Genomic DNA, 24,195 nt, shown 5'->3' with positions numbered 1-24,195 from the left:
TGTTATTTGGAGCCGTCTGTTTTAATACAATATTGTTTATTAGTTTAGTTTATTGTTTGATCAGGATGGATAACCTTGTTCTAGGTAGGTACTATGTTTGAGTTATTTATCATTGGAAAAGAGCCTGTACTCTGTACATTGTGAGGGTAGGAGTTTAATAAACGTTGCATTTTTTTTGGTATTTGTTTGGTTTGACCGACCGGTGGCTTGCGTAAGTGCATGGTTTGTGGTTGCGGGTTCGACTGAATTTCGGTGAAAGCAAGAGTTAGGCTGAGTTGCACCACCTAACTTTAACGGTAACTATGACGATAACCGGTACTTTTTGTATGGAGTTTGACAGATTTTTGACGTTTGTCAAAGTTAAAGTAAGATGGAGCAACCCAGCCTTAGTGTGATGAGCACGTGTACAGTAGTTAACTAGTTATACTCGGAATCATGGATGATGGATGATAGTACTTTTGTGCATAGGATATCTTACTAATATTATAAATGCGAAAGTTTGTATGGATGTCTGGATGTTAACATGTTTGTTATTCTTTCAGGCAAAAAATACTGAATGGATCTTGATGAAACTTTACAATATTATTGTTTATAACCCAGAATAATATACAGGCTATAATTTATGACGATCTGTGCGGGCAAAAGCTAGTAGTTTATATTTACTTTATTTAATTAAAATTTTGTTGCACATAGAATCTATATCTATATTATAAAAGAAAGTCGTGTTAGTTACTCCACTTATAACTCAAGAACGGCTGAACCGATTTAGCTGAAAATTGTCAGGGAGGTAGTTTAGAGCCAGGAGAAGGACATAGGATACTTTTTATCCCGTTATTTATTGCCATTAAGGCGGAACAAAGTTCGCCGGGTCAGCTAGTCTATATAATAAAAGAAAGTCGTGTTAGTTACTCCACTTATAACTCAAGAACGGCTGAACCGATTTAGCTGAAAATTGTCAGGAAGGTAGTTTAGAGCCAGGAGAAGGACATAGAATACTTTTTATCCCGTTCGAAATAAAAAAAGTCTGCTTATTTTTTGCCATTAAGGCGGAACAAAGTTCGCCGGGTCAGCTAGTATGATATAAAAGGTGAATTTAATGCCGTGTATCATTCTCCCCCAGTCTACCATTGGGTCAATAGGTACACATACGAGTACATTATGTGTGTATTAAGGAGTAAACATACATCTATCTAGTGACTGTGGTAAAAGCTTTAATTAGCTTGTGGTCTGATCGATTATAGGGATGAATTAAGTATTAATTGTGAAAAATCTAAAACGTTAAAATAATGGTATCGTTAGAGCCAATGAGCTGCTGTCATAGTGACATTGACGTAATGTCAATGTCACACTAAAAACGTCAGAATAGAGGGACGCGCGTTTTTGTGCTAAGTGATGAATTGTAGTTAAATAAGGCAATATAATGTATTATATATTGATGATTGACATGAAGGTTGCAGCAGAAAAACTAATTGATACCTTTCCAGTAAGCCAAGACAGGATGTCACTCGAACGTCCATCCGACCGAAGGGGGGGTTCCGGGAACACGGGTACGGGGAAAACTTTACAATAGTGGCAATGTTTTAAGCTGAAAACTGCGGGATGCACTATTCAAAATAAAAAATATTGCAAAGCCCAAAAGCCCCAAAGGGTGAAAACGGGACCCTATTACTAAGATTTCACTGTCAATCTGTCATCAGGCTGTATCTCATGAACCATGATAGTTAAACAAGATTATGTGATGTATTTTCGTTTCTGCTATATCAACAAATACTTAAAATGTAATAAATAAATAATTTGAAGAAGGGCTTCCCTATAAGAAACGTTTTTTTGTCATTTTCGCTCGATATTGATAGGGGCAATATGAAGACGTTTCAAATATTCACGAAATATTTAGTTGTGTACTTATCTATTCACTTTAAATACAAAAACAACAAAAGCGTCATACCATACGGAATCCTTCGTGCGTGAGTCCGAGTCGCATTTGACCTTGACTTGATTTTATGACGTAACTAGAGGAACCTTAATCCGGTAAAATTTCAGCGAATATTACTCAAAAATGCATTCCATTTTACAAGTTGATAGCCGTCCTGTCCGTGTCCGTTCGTAAAGCTGTGATGGACTGCATTAAATCCGCGGACGGTCTAGCTTTAATAAGCTTTCTGCATAAACTCGATGAAAGCTTTTGGTACGTAGGTATCTCGTCGCAATTAAGCGAAAAATACACAGCTTTATATACTCAATGGCGGACGACAAATATGAGGCTTCATATCGGAGTTTAGAGTTATATGTCGGTGCCTTTCATTAGGTACAGTTAAGACTTGAACACACTTGATGACAAAATGTCTTTTACGATTTAGGGGAAAAATGTGAATCTAACTTAGATAAGGACAAATACGAAAATTACAAGTCCACCCTCAAGGTGGACCGCCGACCTCATAAAAAAGATCGTTAGGAAGGCGCTGAATTCAGGTCGCCACCAACCGGCCATTGTGGAAATCATTACAGGATATACAACATAGGCCATGTTCAGCAGCAACAAATACGTGGAAGTGCGTGGGACGTCAAGGTCGACAGGCGACATCATAAATAAATAAATAAATAAATAAAGATTGCAGGAAAGCACTGTTTGCAGGCCACTATTACCAACCTGCCAATCTGCAAAAATCATTGTCCAGCAGTGGACGACGTCCTGTAGCTGAAATGATGATGATGATGATGATGATCAAAGACAAACCACCGATTACTTACAAGGCTACCTGCCTATGTGACGTTGTTGCCCTTACGAATATCCCAGACCATACTGTGCTATGCGTCTAAGCCGCATAAAACTTGTTGCTAGCTAGCGAGCGCGATTACTCTCTCTTAAGCTTATCTGGCTGCAAGTTCCATATAGTGTATCGAAGGCTTTATTCGCCATCGCACAGTGTGGTACATAAGTACTCAGTACATTTAACGAGATTGAAGCGTTCTAAAGGTTTGATAACTGCACGTACCCTGCTCTAAAATACGTGTCCCCACATGCTAGGGCTGGCTTAGTTCGTATACAATATGCGAGTTTGAAAGGGAGTGAAAATATGTTCTTTACACTAGACTAAAGGACTAAACTACTATAATTTGGGCATCAACCTGCAGATTGTGCGATTTTAATAGAAAAATAAACCTTATTTTTATCTTAATAGACATTCCTAGCTATTAAAAAAAACTGATAGCGCCACCATACGGTGAAAGGTTATAAATGGTTAAGTGGCACCCCTTGAGCATAAGCGCGCTAAGCTACCACTACTTTCACGTTGATTAGGTATAATAGATTTATTCATCATCAACATCATCATCATCAGCCCTCAGTAGTCTAGCCTTACTTTAGTAAGAGTGGTAAAAGATACTAGAAGTAAAATATAGAGATTCTGATTTCCGAGTTTTTATTTTTATTCTTCTGAAATTATTGTGCATATATTCATGTTTTCATAAAATAATAATTAATCCGTTGGGATTTCTGTTTTTAGCTCGAAGTTGAAAGATTGAATTTATACGGAATTATTTAAATTATTCCATGAATGCGGTTCTTTGTTCTCTGACGACTGTTGAATGATTATTTATATCGCAAATATAATAATGTTTATTAATTTATCGGTGCTGTGTTATATGTAAAACACCGCCTTTATGTACATACTAGCTGACCCGGCGAACTTTGTTCCGCCTTAACGGCAATAAATAAGCAGACTTTTTTTTTATTTCGAACGGGATAAAAAGTATCCTATGTCCTTCTCCTGGCTCTAAACTACCTCCCTGACAATTTTCAGCTAAATCGGTTCAGCCGTTCTTGAGTTATAAGTGAAGTAACTAACACGACTTTCTTTTATTATATAGATATCGGTGTGGTGGATCGCCTTGACCACTGTATCTGTAGGCAGCCAAGCGTTCAATTATTGCAGCCTTTTATCACTTCGTTCGTTTCAGCCGAATGACGTCCACTGCTGGACAAAGGCCTCCCACAAGGGTTTCCACAAAGACCGGTCCTGCGGTGCCTGCATCCAGGCGCCTCCCTTGATTTTTGTAAGCGCATATTAAGTGTAATAAACTGTAATTTCTTTAAAGTTTTACAATACCGAAATCTTCAGAATTTCTTTTCTGTAACAGTGAAATATATGCATTCTGCGATAACTCACCTTCGTACTTTTTTATTGTGTAAGGAATATTGAAAAATACATTACTTTCTAAGGCATTCGATAAAAAATACTTTTCTAACATTCTAGATCCAGCACTAGCTTGCAGACTATTTGCACAATTCCTCTATATTAAATTTTTAACCATAAAGTATTCAATATTGCGCTATGAATTCGTTTATTATCTGTATATGTGTTACAGGAAATGTATGAAATCCGTCATTGTATACAATTCCTAGGATTTGTGTATAAGTCCTAAAATCACCCGGAAATGTGTGATGTAAATTATATTAGACACATTTCCTAAACAGCAATCGGAAATGTAATTAAGATTTCTTTTTTTTCTCCGAAACTTAAATGGCGCTCCCGCGCCGCGGCCGCTGTGTATGTGACAAGGTCGCAAGTCTAACCTAACCTAACCGAGACTTTGTTATCCAGCTACAGGAGTACTAAAACCTTCATGTCAATAATATAATAGTTTAATAAAAGATATGTTAAATTTAGGGTTTTCCAATACTTCAGCGTAATATGCGTGATGCCGAAAGAAAGGTATGCCAATAGGCAAATATTTTTTTCAGTCAAAGTATAATAGTGCGAAAACAACTTTCAGGCTAAACAATAATAGTTGTGAGTTAAAAGTACCTATCGGTCAATGTGGTTTGTCTAAATAAAATTTTAGGCGTACTGAGGGGCACCAAATCACATGACCGCGCTTGTGCCGCTTAGTTTTATACATTTCCTAATACAATATTGGAATTCTATAAAATTCCTAGGAAAAGTATACATGTCCTAGGATATGTGCGTATTAAAAAATCTCTGAAGCAATATTTTATACATTTCCTAAATAGCTTCGGAATTGTATACATTTCCTAGGAATAGTATACCTACAATTCCTAGAATTCATAAATTTCCTGTAACATATGCCTAAAGTAGGTATTCAATATTGCCACATTGCGCTACAAATTCATTTATTATAATATTGGAGGAATTTCGAGGTATAGTTCCAAAATACTGGACTGTCCTGTCGATGACATTGACAGTGGGGCGCCACCGTCAATACCGGATCGCTGGTTCAGATTTTTGCCATGTTGGAAACCATATAGTTGAACGATGGTAGCGCCCCCCTGTCATTGAGTTTGGCGGGACAGTTCAGCGTGGGTCATCTATACCCCCCCTCCTCTAATTTAGAATGACGTAATATATGGACGGCCCCTAACATCCCTGACTTCTTGTCTAAGTAGTCGCATTTCGGCTGTAACATACTTTTTCTTTCATCTTACCGTTTAATTCTAAATATTACAAATCCAAGTTTGTTGACGAAGAGAGAAACTTTTGAATGAAATTTTCATTCTGCACAATAAAATTGTTGTCTGCCAAATAAAATTATTCCATAGAAATCCCTGTAATGGACAGCTGATGGGGCGCGTCTGGCGCGGAAATCAAACTCTTGCTTACTCACAACAGTCAGTGGAATCTGAGGCCTGTGTCGACTTCTTACTCGATTTACCTAAGTTACCTAGTTTTAAGTTTCTTAGTGTGAAATGTTTTTTATTATTGCAATAAATAAATAAATAACCATTCTCATTGCAATTATTGTACTGGGCAAGTAAATAGCATTGCACAGTGGTGTATTCTGGATTGCGGCCTGTATAATTTATCTGCATCTATACTGTTTGATGATGTTGATTTATAATTTTCTTATAATATTATAATTTGAGATTGCATATTTTTTCCGAACTTGACTGTTACCACAAAGGGGTCCCGTATGTAGTGACGAAGGACGATTTAGCAAATTTAGTTTCATTGTTTTGTAATAATCGTAAAAACAAAACAATATTTTAAGTAGGTACATATTAAGTAACGAAATAACAATGTATTTTTCATAAAATTAAATTGTGACTAATGTCATTGATCAACAAATAAACTTTTAACATAAATCAAAATTAAGCTCTCCCACTTTTTTTTGGTGGCGTCTGAGGGATTTTGCCCAAAATTCTTTCAATTTTGTAAGCCGTTACGCTGCTCTTCAATCAGTTTTTTCAGACAACCGTAGAAACCTAGTTTTTTGTTGTCTAATAAGGAATTCCACCTGCGACGCCAAGCTTCTACGCTGTTCTGCGTTCTTGGAAGATGCAAGTTAATACTTTTTTCAATAGACCATAAAACAGGAGGAAACAGCGGTTGTAAACGCTGAAATTACAGTTTTTCCATCCGATTCACGAGATTTGAACTGACCCAAAACGTAATATTTTTCGAAGTAATCTATGATTTCTTCAGCTTCTTCAGGATAACTCGACTCTTTTAACTCATTGAAGACATTTGGTATATTATCTTCTGGCGGAAAATAAGCCAACGCCGTATAAAGTCACATTCTTAGCGCAAATTCGCTATCTGAACTATGTACGGATCCCTAAATCGAAATATGGTCTTAGAAACTAAGCCATTTTAAAATAACTATCCAACGATACCCCACACGATGGGGTAGAAGATGAAAAAAAAAATCATCCCAACTTTACATGTAGGGGAGCTACCCTAAAACTTTTTTTTTATATTTTGTGCTACCAATTTGTCGGCGTGATTAATATACACCACAAAATACCTTCACAAAATTACAGCTCTCTAGTGCCAATAGTTTCCAAGCAAAACCTCGGACGGACAGACATAACGAAACTATAAGGGTTCCTTGTCAGGACTACGGAACCCTAAAAATGAGAAATAATAACCATAAAACTTAAAAAAAAATTGGGGGCATTTTTGTCGATAAAATTGTCATCACAGCCTTAAATTATCGCTAACCCTATCCCAAACACACTGTATATGGTAGATTTCTATTTCACTAAGCTTTTAATCAAGTAATATATTTATAACACTGAACTTAATCTAGTAATATAACTATATCACTAAACTTGGACCGTTTTATAACTATATTCCTAGTGAGATACTAATGAATCGCTTTCGTATAACTATGTTACGGTATATAATTATATCCCTAGGGATATAACTATAATATTATTACGGCTTTATCTATCTTACTGCGACATATATATCTTTGACTGAGCCCTTTTTCTTGTATTTTTCTTAGGCATTAGGTAAGCTAGCTTAGCTAAGCCTAAAAGTTTTTTTACACGTAAGATTAACCTTCTTAGTCTACCTATTTTAAATTTAGTTCGTATTTTCAAAGAAGATAGTGAGACGTCAAGTATCCTTTATATTTATCTATTAGGTACCCAGGTCCGGGGTCAGGTAGGGCTAAGAATAATGGTTCTCTTGATACCTAAGTATTTACAAAAATGATAACAAATGTTTTTACTATTCCACTACTTTAATAACGAGAAAACAAGATTGTGTTCCTACAAGTACTTAAATTGTAGACAGATATCAGCACTTGTGCAATTATTTTCAAGGTCTGCTTACACTTAGATTGTAGGAACAATGACTTGGAAGTGGATTTTACGAGATAGATAATTCTTGATTTACGTCTAGAGGGCATTTGTAAGTTTTAATATTATTGCATGCTACGCAGAGCGGTTAAACATGGCCGACACGCAAAGCCGCACTCCCAGCGTGATCCGCAGCACCCGGGACTACGTGGCGTCCGCGTCGCCCGCGCCGGCTTCGGACGCCGAGGATGCGCCGACGCAGTCTCCCATCTCGCTCTCGGGCGATGATGACTCACCATCTACCTCCAATTCCAAGTAAATTTGTTTCATTTAACATTTATTCCTACAGCGTCATTAACAAATACTGTTCGCATAAGCGCGTGCGACGTCCAAGTGGCCGTGAGCGGTTGGTCGTCCCAGGCACCGCTGGGAAGATGAAGTCGCTAAGGACCAAGACCTGCATTTAACTTTAGAAAGAAATGCGCCAGACAATCACACCAATCGCCAATCGCATATCCCTTTATGAGTACTAAAACTGTTGGCGACAATAAACCTTTTTCATATTGTATTTTTTACTTTTTATAGTTCTTTCTATATATTTCTATTGTTTTTGAGTTTTTTAAGAAAAAAGTAAATACCTACACAGTTGTGTTACAAAAGTTTCACGTTTATCTTAAAATTATTATAGTATTATTATAGTAGTTATTCCTACACACACTAGGCACACTGTGTGCCTCACACTCACACGTAGGCTTTACACAATGTAGCTATTATCACAAAATATAACAGAAGGTAAACTCATGTATGTACCTCGCTTTGCATACCTCTCGCTCGCACGCCGGCCGTCGCGCTAGGGTTGTCTTGTCATGTGTTGCGTTTATTTCGTTATGATAGAAAAATGTTACTCTTAATACTATGCAAGAAAGACAATAACAGATATCCACGTATACTTATTTATATTTAGTACGTTATTATAGTAATAGTTTGCAAACAAATACACGAGAAGGAATTAGTATTTAGTTGAGTGGTTGACACTATTATCCAACTATAATATTATAAATGCGAAAGTTTGGATGTCTGGATGTTTGTTGCTCTTTGACGCAAAAACTACTGAACGGATTTTGATGTAACTTTACAGTATTATTGTTTATAACCCTGAATAACATATAGGCTATAATTTATGACGATCTGTGACAAACTAAATTTCACGCGGGTGAAGCCGCGGGCAAAAGCTAGTTATCCAATAATTCCTAAAACCTCTCTAAAACAATTCGATATTCCTAATAATTGAGTTGGCTTTCAATTTCAATTGAAGTTCAAATAAATAACTTACTTACCTCCCCGAATCAACTGGTAATTTAAAAAAATGAAAATTCGGACCCACTTTCAGACCCACGACGAAACTAAACAAGGTAGTAATAAAAAAACTCGATATTCATTATCTTTGGGGATCAGAGAAAATGAAAATTGAACAATTTCAGTGGTACTATGTTGTTTTCATGGTTTTTCAGGGGGCGTACAATTGTATCATCGTGGGCCCAACTCATTCAAAGACACAATACAAAAAAAATTGATTCGAGGGCATTTAATGCAATTCATAGTCCCATGAACCCCAAAGATTATTTTGATTTCATTAGATCTACATTGCGTTTTCATTTGCTGGCCTTTTTCGGCCATTTAATATTGCTCAGCAGCGATAGCAAACATTACAAACAGATCGGCATTAAAATAAATTTCTAAGTACTCCGCTAATGATTTGGGCTGTTCATTACTTTAATTATCTTGAGCTTGACTAGTAGACTTGCCACGAAATCTTTTTTTTTATCCATTTGCCGTCATTTTGATTGGGGGTTGCCCTCAAAGATGAGAGTGGAGCATCATTCTTGGAGGAGTAAGAATCTTCTAATCTTGCACACATGCCCCATGAACATCTTCCATATCTTACTGTTCCAGTAACTCCCCAATTGTATCGTAATTAAGGAAAAAAAAATTATCTAGCCATTGCAATGTAGTATGTAGTTGGGCCCGCAGTGATACAATTGTGACTTTATACTTCTGTGACACTTTTTCTTGAGAATTAACCAAAAATACAAACAAATTTATTCACTGTTACGTAAAACAGTTCATAATTAACTATAAATCACAATAATAACATAGCAATGGCATAATTCTATAGTAATTAGAATCACTCACACGCAGCGATACCCTAAACATCAACAACGGCAAAATGAACCCGTTTTAATTTGAATTTCGCGGCGCTTGCTGGCTATCTTACTCACACCAATGGATAGAGCATATCCGTCACAATTGTGCGGCTGTGGGCCCGATCACTTACGTCTTAAAATACAGCCAAAATTTATCTTTAAACTAACGTCACAATTGTGTTCGGCTGGGCTGAAAGGGTTAATGATGAGTTTAAGCAACCAAAAACCGAACAATTATAATACGACTTTTTCTGTTCACTCATTTTCGTCAATTTCGCAAAACAAAATAATATCACAGGCGGTTGACCGGCGCGTGCGTGACTCAAGCGAACCACAGCGAACGTGTGGCGAACGTCTGTCGCGCCACGTCGCGCTCGCATTCGTCCAAGACAGTCTTGCTAGAGCGGTGTCTATGTGTGCGTGGCTCAAGCGCGTTTAGTATGGAGTTTGTCTTCTGTTATATTTTGTGCTATTATCCACAACACATTTTTTTGGTGTCAGAAGTGTTGAAATGATTACCCCCGCTGTGCTATCAACGTCGTCGTCGAGAGCTTCGTCCGCAACCGTGCGGGCACAGAAGTTTGCGGCGGAGGCGAACACCAGCCGAGTCCGAAGACAAACTCCCGACGACTTCAATGTGGACAGCGCGAAGCAGCTAGCAACCCAATATTCTTTGGTGTGCACTGCAATTATGACTGGGCCAAAGTAGGTAGTCAAGACTGACACAGCTTAATTGTGGCTTAAGGGTCTGGTGTGGTGAGTGTAGTGAGCCAGTCTTTCGGGCCGCAAGTCTGTAATGGGTGAAGTCGTGGGAACAGCTTTTTAAATTCGGCATGGCGGCAAGTCTCCGATGGGTGAAACCTTTAAAACGCTCTTTCAATCAACCAGCATCACTTCTCAGCCATTTCAATACCGTGAGACTATCAGATCAGTAGCAGACTTTAAAAGGCTTGCGTATGTGCGCCAGAATGATGTCGGAGGCAAAGCGAACCGCAATAAGGCCTGCCTGTTACTCTAACCTCGGTATGGACAGTGGACACTGGCTTAGTGGAGCTGGACGAGCTTTACCTCCGATCAAAGCCAGCTGCACAGTTCCGTCGACGCACTCGAAACGCCAGGAAGTAATTTTCATTTTCATTAAGCGATACAGCCATAGGCGAGTTCGCTCGCGTCAGCAAAGATGTGCAACTGACAAGTGAATAATTGTGTTGACAAAAATAATGACGCCGTGGAATGGAACATGATAATAATTTGGAAAGTTTAGCGAACTTTCATAAATTCCACTGGGAAATGAGATGAGTAGGTAGTTCCTTCCTTGTTCCAGCCAATAGGTACCTAGTCTTTAGGTTTGTTGGAAAATAACACGTGTGTTTCCACTAAGTACAGATTGTTTTTCTTTATAACTTGGCATAGGTAATTTCGAAGCCAAGTCTAACCCTTGTTCAGTTAATTTAACTAGAGCTCTTTTATGAATTCGAGAAGCATGTTCCCTTCCTTTTATGTATGTTATCTTCTTCATAGTGTTCGTTAATTATTTCCTCAATAACATTTTGTGTCATTCCTGAAGAGTACTTAGTAGAATACAAAGCGGCTTGATTTTTAAAATATGTTTTTGGCCCTATGGCAAATAAATCTGCAATAAACAATACCTACATACGATAAAACAATAATGTAATGAAATCAACTAGGTATATACCTACCTACATTATGCCATTGTAAATAATACTAAAACAGCGTAATTATCAATAAATAAATATCATTTATATTTTTTTCTTAAAAGTAATAAACTTATAAAGGCATGATATGAACATAAAATAAAACGTGTTAGGAAAAGTACTATCTCTCTCAGGTATAGAAACGGATTTATCTATTTTACGGCCGCCAGATAACCCTATGTCAAGAAGCGTTATGTGTCAATCATGCACCGACCCCAACTTGATCCAAGGTGACTCGTCGTCTTGCTATTAAATTAAAATAAGGTAAACATCGTAATATACAAAGTTGCCTGTACTTGCACAGTTTGTTTATTAAGCTTCTAATGAGTGGCTAATAAATACCTAAATAAGTAGAGCATTTATTGTGTGTCGAACTGTATATAAACATCTTGGATTGACCTTACAGTGTCAGCTCCTTAATTTTTTTCCTTGCAAAGTCACATCTTACTGACTTGCAGTATTCAAAAGTACGTAAGGTTTTGAAGTTTTTTCTAATTCGTATACTTATAGGTACATATTATCGAAATTTTTATCTTAGGCCAGTGGTCTTTGCGCTAATTCCCCTTATCAAAGAGCTTTCGCAATGATATTTAAAGGGAATGTTTGTTCTATGCAGGAAAATGTATAAAATTGCATTTCGTCAGAGGTGGCAGCTAGTGGCTCTCCGAATACCGATTAAAAGTAATTTCCTCAGCAATCGCTTTCAGGGCTCTCTTGTGAGCTCTATGACCTTTTATTCGTACTTTAACAGTTATTGTGTCAAATCAGTAGTTTAAAAAATATATTAATTTTTGAAAAGTTTTAATGGAACAGGGGGTCTGGGTTCTTTTAAGTCTTAAAATAATCCAGAGATTCACCCTTTCACAGACGCTGCTATGGGTTTCTTATTCATACTCGAACATCTTTTTGGTCCCTCATCTCTTTTTTTCACAGTCACACCAGTGCATGAGACCATAGTGACTAGTGTTTGAACCTATGTGCTGTCCATAACGGCCCAGTCTTTATCAGTATGTCCCTTATTTTCAGATTATATCATGGATTATTTATGTAGAGTGATAATTGAATTGTAGTATGTAGAACTGAAAACCAAGTACGTATTTATTCAGACCCTTACTAAAGGAGTATGCATATGGGATCGGAGATCGATACAACACAAAAATATCTACTAAACTCAAAATATGTCCATATTTTCAGTTTAACTACAAATCATTCAAAACTGCCATAATTCTGTGATATCTAGCACAGAAACCACTACACAACACATAGTTTTTGATGTCCCACCTGCCTCGATTTTCTACACTAGATATAACATGTTTCTTAAGGCAATTCGAAATCGTTTTAAAATGTATATTGCGTTGTGAGACTTACTTGGATAAAGTAGTCTATCCCCGGGAGATTGATTTGTACCTATATAAATTAGTTTTAATGGATTAGCTTCCTTGGGCGCTGAAATTTTACCCTGATGGGTAATATTATACTCTAGCACTTGGATAGGATGGTTATTCTAGTGTAAGTATAAACAATCTTGCGTGAAAAATCATCGTTAGATTAGATAGCAGATGTACTCGTATTCAACTGCTTACATAATTAAGTCTAAAGAGGATTCAAATCAGAGCTCGACCACGGCTAATCTTCGCTCCGAATGCTTCATTATTTTTATTAACCCCTTGAGGGTGAGATTTTTACAAAATTTTAAAGGCAATATTTATTTATATTTAATCAACAGCCTAAAACATAAGTTTCAAGATTCCAATTGGTTCATTTAAGCTTTCATCCCCTTTTTACAAGCTTTATTTTACAAGCTTTATATTGACTTCACTTGTTAGTATGTGTGGGACAAATCTTGCAACTGAATTTAAGACCAGTTCTCCTCATCCGATTGAGCTGAAATTCGGTATACTTATGTAAGTACGATGACAATGCAATGTTATGGTACCATTGAGCTGATCTGATGATGGAGTCAGGAGGTGGCTATAGGAACTCCTAAACGAAACGGCGGAAACTTATCGAGTTTGGGTTCGTTGGATTCGTCTTCCCGAGCACTTTGGTGCTGTATGATGACCAGGGCTCTGAGATTGAGATACAACTAAAAAGTGTAAAATAAAATCCCATCAAAAACAATACTTGTCAAAAAAACCAAGTCTCGCAACTCAGTTGTTCTACGGTAAAAAGTTGTGAGATCCATCCAAGTCAATATATTTATGTAAAACGTTAAAGATTTCCTGGCCTGGACTTGGTATTACATGGATCTCACAACTTTTTACCGTAGAACAACTGAGTTGCGAGACTTGGTTTTTTTGACAAGTATTGTTTTTGATGGGATCTCATTTCTTTTTGTATTTTGTAGACAGCAGTTATGTATCTAGAAAACTGGACCGAAATTGAAAAATTTTACTCGACTTGGCGGTTGCACTACCGTGCCCCCAAATATTTTAGTTTTTCCTTGATTCATACACCAAACACTACTTATATTCCAAATTTGAAGCTTCTAGGTCTGCTAGAAGTGCCTTAGAATTTTGATGATCGGTGAGTCAGTGAGTGACAAAATTAAGTAACTTTGACCCGTTATAATTCTTAAACTACTGGTTCAAATTGAATGAAATTTTAAATATACCGTGTCTTTACAATGCCTGCATAGCTAATGAAAATTCAGCCTTCTAGTTTTATCCACAACGAAGTTACAGGCGGTCGAAAATGGCCTGAATTGCTTCGAGAAAAGGATGGTACGGCCGTGCCGCTTTTTTGCTCGACTTGGTGGGGGCACTGCCGTGCCCCCAGATTATAATAAAAAAAACTTTTTTAAAAACAAGCTTTATTCTGAAATGCAGTTACTAAAACGAAAAAAATAACTGTATGGAAGGTTTAAATAATTTCGAAAGCTTGTAGCGCAAACAGAAAAAAGAGGAATAAATTCAATGCGCGATACAAGCTTTCGAAATTATTTAAACCTTCCATACAGTTATTTTTTTCGTTTTAGTAACTGCATTTCAGAATAAAGCTTGTTTTTAAAAAAGTTTTTTTTTATTATAATTTTTTTACGCATTAAAAATAGCTTATGTCCTTTCTCAGACTCAGAACTGTGTACCAAATTTCATTCAAATCGGTTCATACAACCTTTCATTCTCCTTTTTAACCCTTTACAACCCCTTTTTGGCAATAAAATGGAGCCTATATTTTTTCTCAGGCTCTAGACTATCTGTGTACCAAATTTCATTCAAATCGGTTCAGTAGTTTTGACGTGTAAGCCAGTACTTTCATACAACCTTTCATCCCCCTTTTCAACCCCACACAACCTCTTTTTTGCAATAAAAAGTAGCCTTTGTCCTTTCTCAGGCTCTAGACTATCTATCTGTGTACCAAATTTTATTCAAATCGGTTCAGTAGTTTTGACGTGAAAGCGTGACAGACAGACAGACAGAGTTACTTTCCCATTTATAATATTAGTATGGATAGTATGGATTAGTATCCATACGGATATTCAATATTGTTATGAATTTTAAAAACTTCGTCACCCAGCCTTTTAAGCCTTTTAAAATTTTAATGGTTTCCATCAATCCAGTTGCATCTATCTCAGTTCGTGCCCTACTCGCCGCGATTGCGAAAATCGTTTTAGGTACCTGGATTAACTGTGCAAACTGCAGTCATAGAAACAATGTATAGGTTCGGTTTCAATACATCACGAGCACTCTCACCTCGCCAATTAGTAAAAACAATTTTCCTACCAATATTTGAACAATAATAAATGAACCATAACAGAGATTTATGTTGCACGTACCAATACTCGTAATAATAATGCCATAATATGTAATCAAGCTTATCCATGTAGACTGCACACCTGTTGTGGCTGCTACCGACAGCAAAGTTTATAAAGAACAAAGTTGAGTATGACGCGGTGTGTCAGCTATCTAAGATCTGTGACATCTCCGCGCATTAACTTGTGGTATAGTTTGAACCTTTCTATGCAAAGGTTCACTTCGGACTCCTCGAACAATCCAACTCGTCTCTTTTCCTATAGGATTTATGTCTTTAATTCTTCTGTAAAACATTCAATAGCGTTTCCACAAGAATTTTTGGTCATTCTCAGGTTTCGAAAAAACTTTCTTAGATTATTATTTCATACGTTTTCGATAAAGAAATCGCTAGCCTGAAAATACTCTTAGCCTGTTTAGGCTTTTTCCTACAATTTATGAATATTTATTTACAATTTGTTTTTGTATAATCACGGATAATAATGGGAGGCACGCCTATAGTGGTTTGGAGGTGGACCGTATGAAGCTCAGATCATAGATGATAAGAGGTATGAAGCCACCCCAAGCAAAGAAGGAGAGTAGATCGCAGGAATATACAGTGCGAGTCTAGTTTCACCTATTTTCATATGTGCACTTTATCAAGACACACACTGTATTAATACTCGTACGCACCACAAAGCATAGACCAATAAAATATTTACTATGAAAAATGTACAGAGAATCTTTTCTTTTTCGTCTGACACTTGAAGTTTTGTCGCAGCGATTTTTTCTTCCGCAGCTGACCGTGTTAATGGTTTATGGAATGAGGTCGAGTATAAAATGCCTGCTGTAGAAAAGCCGCTCACGGCTTTCAGCATTGTCAGTCCGGAAAAATAAGGGCACCTACAGTAGGTAGGATATACTTCAATATCCGTTTTGGCTAAAAATCTCATTTCCACACTGCCTTGAAAGAGTAAGTGGCGCGTTTATTTTGTATCGTGGTTTCCCTTTTTGGCTACGTGTAATGCCCAATTTCGAAATTTCTTCACTTTGTTGTTCCTAATGACCAGACGTTCCGAATTCGGTATCGATCGAGACGTTATATACCAAAATTTCATCCGCATTATCTTCAATGGGATTATCAGACTCATCACAATCCTCTTCAATTTCGATTCCAGCATACGTTTACTCAAAATATTTTTTGTTTCTTCCTTTTCATCGCTATCATATGTGATAGAACTTGCGAATTTTTAGAAACACAAGCTTTCTGACATCTCTTTTTACATAAGGTTTCTGGAGCTGGGGGCTCGAGTGTTGAATTTTCAGAAACACAAGCTTTCTGACATCTCTTTTTACATAAGGTTTCTGGAGCTGGGGGCTCGAGTGTTGAAGTGTCTGAAATTTTAAATATTACTCTCGAATTACGTAAAATTTTTGTAAACATTAGCTGAAATCTCGGTATTAATTTTTTGACGAGTCTGAATAAAGAACAAAGAGACAAAACGTCCCCAAAATTGTGGCACTTTAATATCTACCCTATACTCGTATAACAGACCATGCTAATACTAAATTTTATTATGTGATTGTCCAGCAACTATCTAAACGTAATTGACATCTTCCATTTTGAAATAATTAATAAAAAATAACACATTTTTGGTTTCTGTTCCATCCTCATTGCTCTGCATTTCCATAACATTACTGGATTTGGTGATAATTATATTCGGAATAAATGTTGTCTTGCTGTTGCTTCTAATGTTGATAACGATACAATATTGAATTTAGACTAAAGGACATTGGGAACTTTACTATGAGAAAATGCCCCACGGCGGACAAAGATGAAACGTATTTTATTTTAAAGCCTTATACTTGTAGGTATATTCACTTAAAGCGCTATGTTGTGACATATCGCACCTTTAAAGTTAAACCGTTACTAAACGAATTTTTCGCAAAAATGAGTTATCAACGCCATTTTACTAAAGGACACGTAAACTACAATATGAAATAGACCACTTCTTCAAAATTGCCTTCTTACGCCATCTAGCGTTAAAGCATAACGTTACTAAGCCAAACTTTGAACGGCTCGCTAAATACAATAACGGGTCTATGCAAGTAAGAACGTGTTTGTTGCGGAGTGATGACGAAAGTTTAAATTCATAATGTGATTATTTGGATAGTAGCGGCCGTTCTTCACAAAAATGGTAAGTTGTTTAGTTTTTTTAATGAGTAAAGTGTGACTATATGTTTAAACACAGTTTTCGTTTAAAAAAAATACACAATTCATTATAAAATTTCTTTGGTAAACGGTAACAGTTGGTATAGTCACAGTTTGCCTTTATTTTTTTAGGTATTTATCTAATAATATTTATCACTAAAGAGNGGAATTCTGAGATATGACGAGTCTAAGTTGAAAATATATTTGTCTAAAATGATTTGATATTTTTACATGTTATGTTGTTTGGCATTGCAGAGTAACCAATAAAGTAAATAAAATAATATAAATAAATAAAATATTATAATTAAATTAATATTAGACAACATCTCATACATTACTCCAACCCAAAATAAGTACCTAGCTAAGGCATTTGGGTTATGGAAATCGGGAACGACGAACCACAATACACCCAAACCAGAGACAATGTGAAGAGATCGTTTTCTATATTGTCCCGGCCGGAAATCGAACCCGGGACCTCAGGATTGGTCCGGCACACGTTGAAAACCGGTGTGTGCGCCTCTCCGCCACGGAGGTCGTCAATAATTTTACCTATGTGTATTTTTTACTTAATTATATTAATAAACTAATATACTGTATTAGACAATTTAAAAATATTTTTTATAGTAAATAATTAATAATCATCATCATCACCAAGTGTTTATTTATCATATAGTAATAAGGTTCTTTACTGAACCCAATCAAAGAGCAAACTCGATAATGTCCGTAATACAAAGCAATCAGTTGGTTCAGTAATAAGTTAAAAAACACGGGAGCGCACAGATCACAACGACAGATGTCATTTGGCGTATTTTTGTGATGATATTATTAAATATTATTAAATATTAGATGCAATAAAAAGTTTAAATGGAAAATAAAATAAAATATTAAAACTTCATTTTCTCAACATTCCCATATAAGAGAGAAAAAAAAATGCACGGACATTCATTGGATATTAGTATGTATCATCTGTGATAGGTTTCGTTTGTGTCCGCTACTTTTCGAAAAGTGGGGCAAAAAGTTCCCAATGTCATTTTTCATGTTAGAGCTCTAAAGAAAAGCACACTAAGTTTTTAGTAATTTTTTGCAGTACAAACTGGAATAAACCAGTTTTGTGTCGCACGTTGTACGAACAAAGTTAGCCTATTAATTTAACACAGGTACGACTGTACTCAGTGTTGCACTATCAAATGCAATTGACGCGCCTCTATGCCAGGGTTTTTATGTTCCTGGTCAGGCTATAAATTGTAAATTTTTTTTGGGAATAAATTTTATTTGCCAAAATAAAATAATACAATAATAATAAAGATAGATTAAAGATAAGTAGCTACTTAATTAACCTAAACTAAACCTAATTTAAAAAAAAATAAAATACATGGCTTATAAATAAAAAAAATCCTTTAATCCGCTGTCTTGGGGGAAGGTGCACAGAAATAAAATTAATGAATTAAGTATGAAATGAAATCACCGTATTCACAGTCAATTATTTATTTACAAGTTCCTACTTACAAAGTTTACGTACTGCAAAGCAAGTGTTCAAAGTGTCCTCCGTTCTGATGAAGGCACAGTCACGGGCACAGTCTAGCACCGCGAAACGTATTTCACTTTAGTTTTCGCAACACAAACGTTTTATCTCAGTTTCAAACGCTGAAACAATCCTTCCACGTAACACGTTTACACTGTTTAGGTCGGAGGATCGTGGTGGCCATGCTAGTGGACCCCCACGTCCAATCCACTGTTCACCAAACGTATTATTTAAGTATTGGCGCACTTGACGTCCATAATGTGGCTCACACCGAAGTAACGGCCTGCTTGTCGGGTACTGGCACGGGGCTCCCTTTGAGTCCCTTTCGAAGAACTCGTGAATTGACTCTTGCAATTCGACTGAGTCCTACCTACGCTGCCTCGAGCTTTAGCGTGGATAGGGACATCAAACTGGCGATCTGCGTGGCACTAAGCATCACCTGACGGGATGTCCACATACATTTCCACGGCTTGTCGTAAACTGTTACCACTTATTGCATACAAGCGCACCATTTCCACTAATTCGTTGTTTGAGTACGCTTCAATCTTATTTGTATTTTAAAGTGATTTGTGATTGATGGATTTTTAATTTTTTTACAAAAGTGACAAAAAGTAATAATAGATTGCAATAGATATTTAAAAATACAATAAAAAGTAATAAAAGATCGATCTCCATCGCCATCGCTAACAAGGTGCCGATAATTAGTGGTGTGTTTAATAGAATGTAAAATAAAATAAAATTCTCAAGATTAAAAAACAAAATTTTAGCGCATTATTTTTTTACTGATTTGTGTTCAGTATCAGCATCATAGTTACCTCTGTAAATGGCAAGAATACAAAGTAACACCCTGTATTTCAATAAGGTTGCGTGTTCTCCGTCTTATGCAATGATTTCTGGCTCACAGTTTGGAATTTTAAATAATGAATGAATAATTTCAGAATTATTATGTAGGTACGAGTATTATTAACCACTAAGACATTGAGGGACGCTTTACGATGATAAAATTGTTCCTCTCAAAATTCCTCGCCTTTTTGACCTGGACATTTTGCGATCAGATCATTTTATGATCTGCACTTTTTCAACCACTGGACATTTTGCAACTTGGACTTTCTGCACCTAAACGGCGTACTTTTGTCAAAGTAAGTATGCATAATATTTTACGAAATCTGAATTTCATGGGCCGATCGTTGGATTGGACACATCGTGAATTCGCGATATGCCCGGATATTATTTTATGCCGACACTTCATGAGCTGCCTATCTTACACTAACCATGTTTTTTTCTTATTTTCTTATTTTTATTCGCTGCGCGCGGTTTCAAAATTGGCACACGTGGATAATTTGCTTTGTTCATAGAAAAATACGACACAGTTAACTACAAAGCTTAATAGACATGGTAAGCGAAAATAAGCCTTAACCTTTAAAAAATAAAATATGGGCACCCGCAAATTAGATTTTCAATAATAAACGCGAAAAATAGTACGATTAAACCACTAGATCCCGTCCAGTCCTCTTTTTTATCAGGATTATTGCAAACAATAATGCATCACTAAATACTGTAAATTCGTACACATTATCCCAAAATTTTCAATAATTAGCATAATATTTTTCATAATAACATCAAATACATTTTAAAACATACTTTTCTTGGGTGCGTGCATAAAAACACTAAAAAGTAAGTGTGGTTTTGCCGCCAACAGAAATACGTAAATAGATTAATGAAAAATATAATACAATTCTAAATATAAAAGTAGGTACTGCACGCAATTTAATTTTAAAATTACCACGTTTGCCAAAATGTAGAGATACAAATGATGTCGAAATGCTTCAGGTGGTGGTTTGGAGGCAGCGTTTATTTCGCGCTTCCTTTAAGTATTTGGCTGGCACTACCATACGTCTAGTAAAAGTAGCTTACTTTGGGACTAGAAAGTAGTTTTAGCTTAGGCTGGTTCCAATATTTAATCATACAGGTATTGCTCTTCATAAATACTTCACTTAATTGGAGTCTGTAGTGTTGATTGCAATGGGGTAAAAAGGGCCGCAAGGAATGTACTAATTAACATTCGTGTTAATAATTATAAACAAACTTGAATTATGTAGGTATTATAGAGGAATAGGAAATTACCTGTTGATACGAGTTATTAACACGGTATTACGACCTATCTTACATTAAAAACAATATATGAGAGAGACTTGAATGATGAATTAATCTAAAAGTTCTTCCAATTTTACCTAATTTTCAACCGACTTCAAAAAAAGGAGGAGGTTCTCAATTCGACCCGTATGTTTTTTTTTTTCTATGTTTGTTACGCGATAACTCCGCCAATTATGAACCGATTTGAACAATTTTTTTTTCTGCGTATAGGTAATACCTCAAGGGTGGTCCCATTTAAATTTAATAATAGAAAAAACAACCCCCAAGGGTGGAAAATTGGGGATGAACTTTTTTATACGCAATATCTCCGCCGATTATAAATCAATTTGAACGATTATTTTTTTGTTGAATAGGTATTATCAAAAGGGTGGTTTCATGCGAATTTGAAGAAAATATTTCACCCCCAAGGGTGGAAAATTGGGGATGAACTTTTTTATACGCAATATTTTCAATTTTTAGTTTTTTTTTGTGTTCACGCATTTGAAGTCGGTTTTATTTTTTTAAAAAGTTAATTCAATTCAAAACACAACTTTTAAATAGATATCAAAGATGAAGATAACACATCTTCATTATGTATTTAAAAGTAGTTTTTGTTATATACGAGTTTCAGTTTCAGCAACCGTGACTTGAAAGTAAGCGACAATTATTTTATTCTAAACCGCGATTAAGTGCTGCAGAACCGTCCTTTATCAGTCACGCTACTGTTGCATCGAACGTTCGCTCGAATGCAAGCCGCCAACGTCGAAGAAATAAAGTTGCAAATGACTAACCGTTCGTTATGGTCGACTGTACTGCATCGCCAGATAAAGGATTTGCAGTTTGTTTACAAGTTGCATGGGTGGTGCGGGACCGACCGGGCGGGGCGCGTCAGTCAGTGCGCGCGCGATGCGTTCGCCGGTGCACGCGTGCACTACAGCAGCGTACTAGTATCTCGCCGGGCCAGCTTGTCATGGCCAATTGGTCGGTGATGGATCGCGAGTGGCCATTTAACCAGTTCGATCCCTACCAATTCCCCTGCGACCAGTACTACCAGGAGAACCAGCAAGCGCCTCCATGCAACCCGCCGGCTCAACCGCCTCTACCAACAATGCCGCCGCCGCCGCCGCCGCCGGCGCAGACTTTCCAGGCTCCTTCGCCGGCTCTTGCTGCCCTGCTGCACCAAGACCAGCCTACCACTTCCAGAGGCCTCCCGTACCCTAGCATGCCACCACCACCGCTGCCTCGGGGGTATGTACCTACGACGGAATGCGTATTAACTATGAAGTAGTAACTCGATGCGAATGATGCGATGGTGCGCGAGTGAGCTATGCAGTTATCACCCACGTGTTTTTCTCGACCTGGCGCATTTTGCTAATAGAGTAGCAATATTATTATGATTCTACCAACCAGCCTAGAGCATTGTTTTATGTTCCTATACTTAGAAACGATTCGTTTTGCCTACGGACAGATAAACTTTTATGTATTTTCACACAATGTATTCCATATTTTATTCCCAGTAAACAAAACTAATAATTTATACAATTTGTGAACCGGAGTGAATACATAGAGATCCCTAAATAATTGTATTTTGTATGTGTTTCAATATCATATACATAAGAGGTAAATAAAATAGTGCCTATTGTCTTTTTATGAAAGAAAAATGTATGAGGTATTAATATACCCATTCAATTTTACTTTAATGTTGTATGATCATGATAATGCATGCATATATTTTTTTTATGAGTGAGTTTACAATGATGAGTTACTTAAGTCTATGATTAAAGTAATATTATAAAAATGATCTAAAGTTAAATTATCTCTAACGGTCAAATTCTACGAGTAGTTGCTATGCACCCTGTTTTTCTATGAGTTCAGAATTTTATAAGTGAACTAGCGGCCGTTTGAGACTTCGTACGCGTGGATCCCGTTTTACCCCCTTAGGGGTGGAGTTTCGTAAAATCCTTTCTTAGTGGATGCATACGTCATAACATCTACCTACATGCCAAATTTCAGTCTGACTGACTCACTGATCACTATGTCAGTGAGTCAGTCAGTCAGTCACCTGTGAGTTATATACAAGATTCTATACTAAGTTAGTGTGGTGTGATATAATTATATGTTCGGTACAGTTTGGTCGGCTTTTTCTGTTGCTGTTAAACAGTATTCCATTGATGAGAGCTAGCAGGGGTTGACCCAAGGAGTTGTTTTATGAACTCCATTATTTTCTCTTTTGTGTGGCACTGATAGTCCATCAGGTCCTGAGCGTTCAGATCCAGATAAGAATGAGCTTCTCTAGATCACGGTTTAAAAGCTCTTCAAAAACAACAATCTTATTAATTGTAGTGTAATCCGATCATCCCTTCTTTTTTTAAAGAAGCCACAAACCCCAATTTTTCATGGACATCACATGTTAGTGTTTCAAAGATGCATTTATGCGATGTTCCAGGAAAGATCTTAAGTGTTTTTCCAACAACATTGTCGGAAACATGTTGGGAGTCGATAGAGGGAGATCCTCTTATACTTGGAGTTTTTCATTCCAGCCTCGTAAGGTCTAACATTTTTTTTTGTCCGTAATAGCCATATACTGACTTATGCTATTAGCTGTGGAGTTCCAAGACTATGAGATGTGTTCAAGAGCTTGCTCAAAGTGTCGCTGCTGCTGTTGTGATTGTTTGAGCATCACGTCCATCTCAGCAGCAACTGTCGAAATGTCCGTCAATGCCACTCTTGCATTCCGTGTTATAGCAGCGGAGTATGCAACACTAGCCATTCGAATACAAGAATGAAGAACAATAGATCCATTTGTAATTTGACTCTGGAGTTCATCAATCAGTTGGGGCGCATCATCTTTTGATATGTTTATCAGATGTTTGTACTTTTTGAGGAGGTCCTTTCTATTGTCATTGGTAAGGATGCAAATCTTATCCAAGACTCTAAGGATTCTCTCATCAAGCAAGTCTTCAAGCTGAAGCCAATAATTCTTCAACTCTCCTAGCAGTTGCCATACTCCTTAAACTTCAGAAGGACTAGATTTAGATGGTCCTGTCACGGGTAGAGGGGCTTGAGAGGTTAACTCATCTTTTATCATCTCTAATTCGTGCTCATCAATTCCAAGAGACTCGATGTCCAGTAACTTAT

General features: G+C 36.8%; 1 protein-coding gene across 2 annotated transcripts in view; it reads left to right on the top strand.

Moving 5' to 3' along the window:
• The first annotated feature begins 7,690 nt into the window (after positions 1-7,690).
• The window catches only part of BmMET2 (juvenile hormone resistence protein II), a 68,002-nt gene continuing 51,497 nt past the window's right edge, over positions 7,691-24,195 (top strand). The window contains exon 1 of one of the 2 annotated variants that reach the window (XM_028313723.1): positions 7,691-7,858. In XM_028313723.1, coding sequence (XP_028169524.1) covers positions 7,698-7,858 — 161 coding nt within the window. In that variant the 5' untranslated portion in view covers positions 7,691-7,697. Of the gene's footprint in view, positions 7,859-21,931; positions 22,306-24,195 lie in introns of those variants that run through there. The other variant, XM_028313722.1, reaches the window with a different exon arrangement.

This window comes from Ostrinia furnacalis, unplaced genomic scaffold (assembly GCF_004193835.3).
Source record: "Ostrinia furnacalis isolate ACB-3 unplaced genomic scaffold, ASM419383v2 OfSCF4327, whole genome shotgun sequence".
NCBI classification, from domain to species: Eukaryota; Metazoa; Arthropoda; class Insecta; order Lepidoptera; family Crambidae; genus Ostrinia; species Ostrinia furnacalis.
This window is presented reverse-complemented; position numbering and strand designations above follow the sequence as displayed.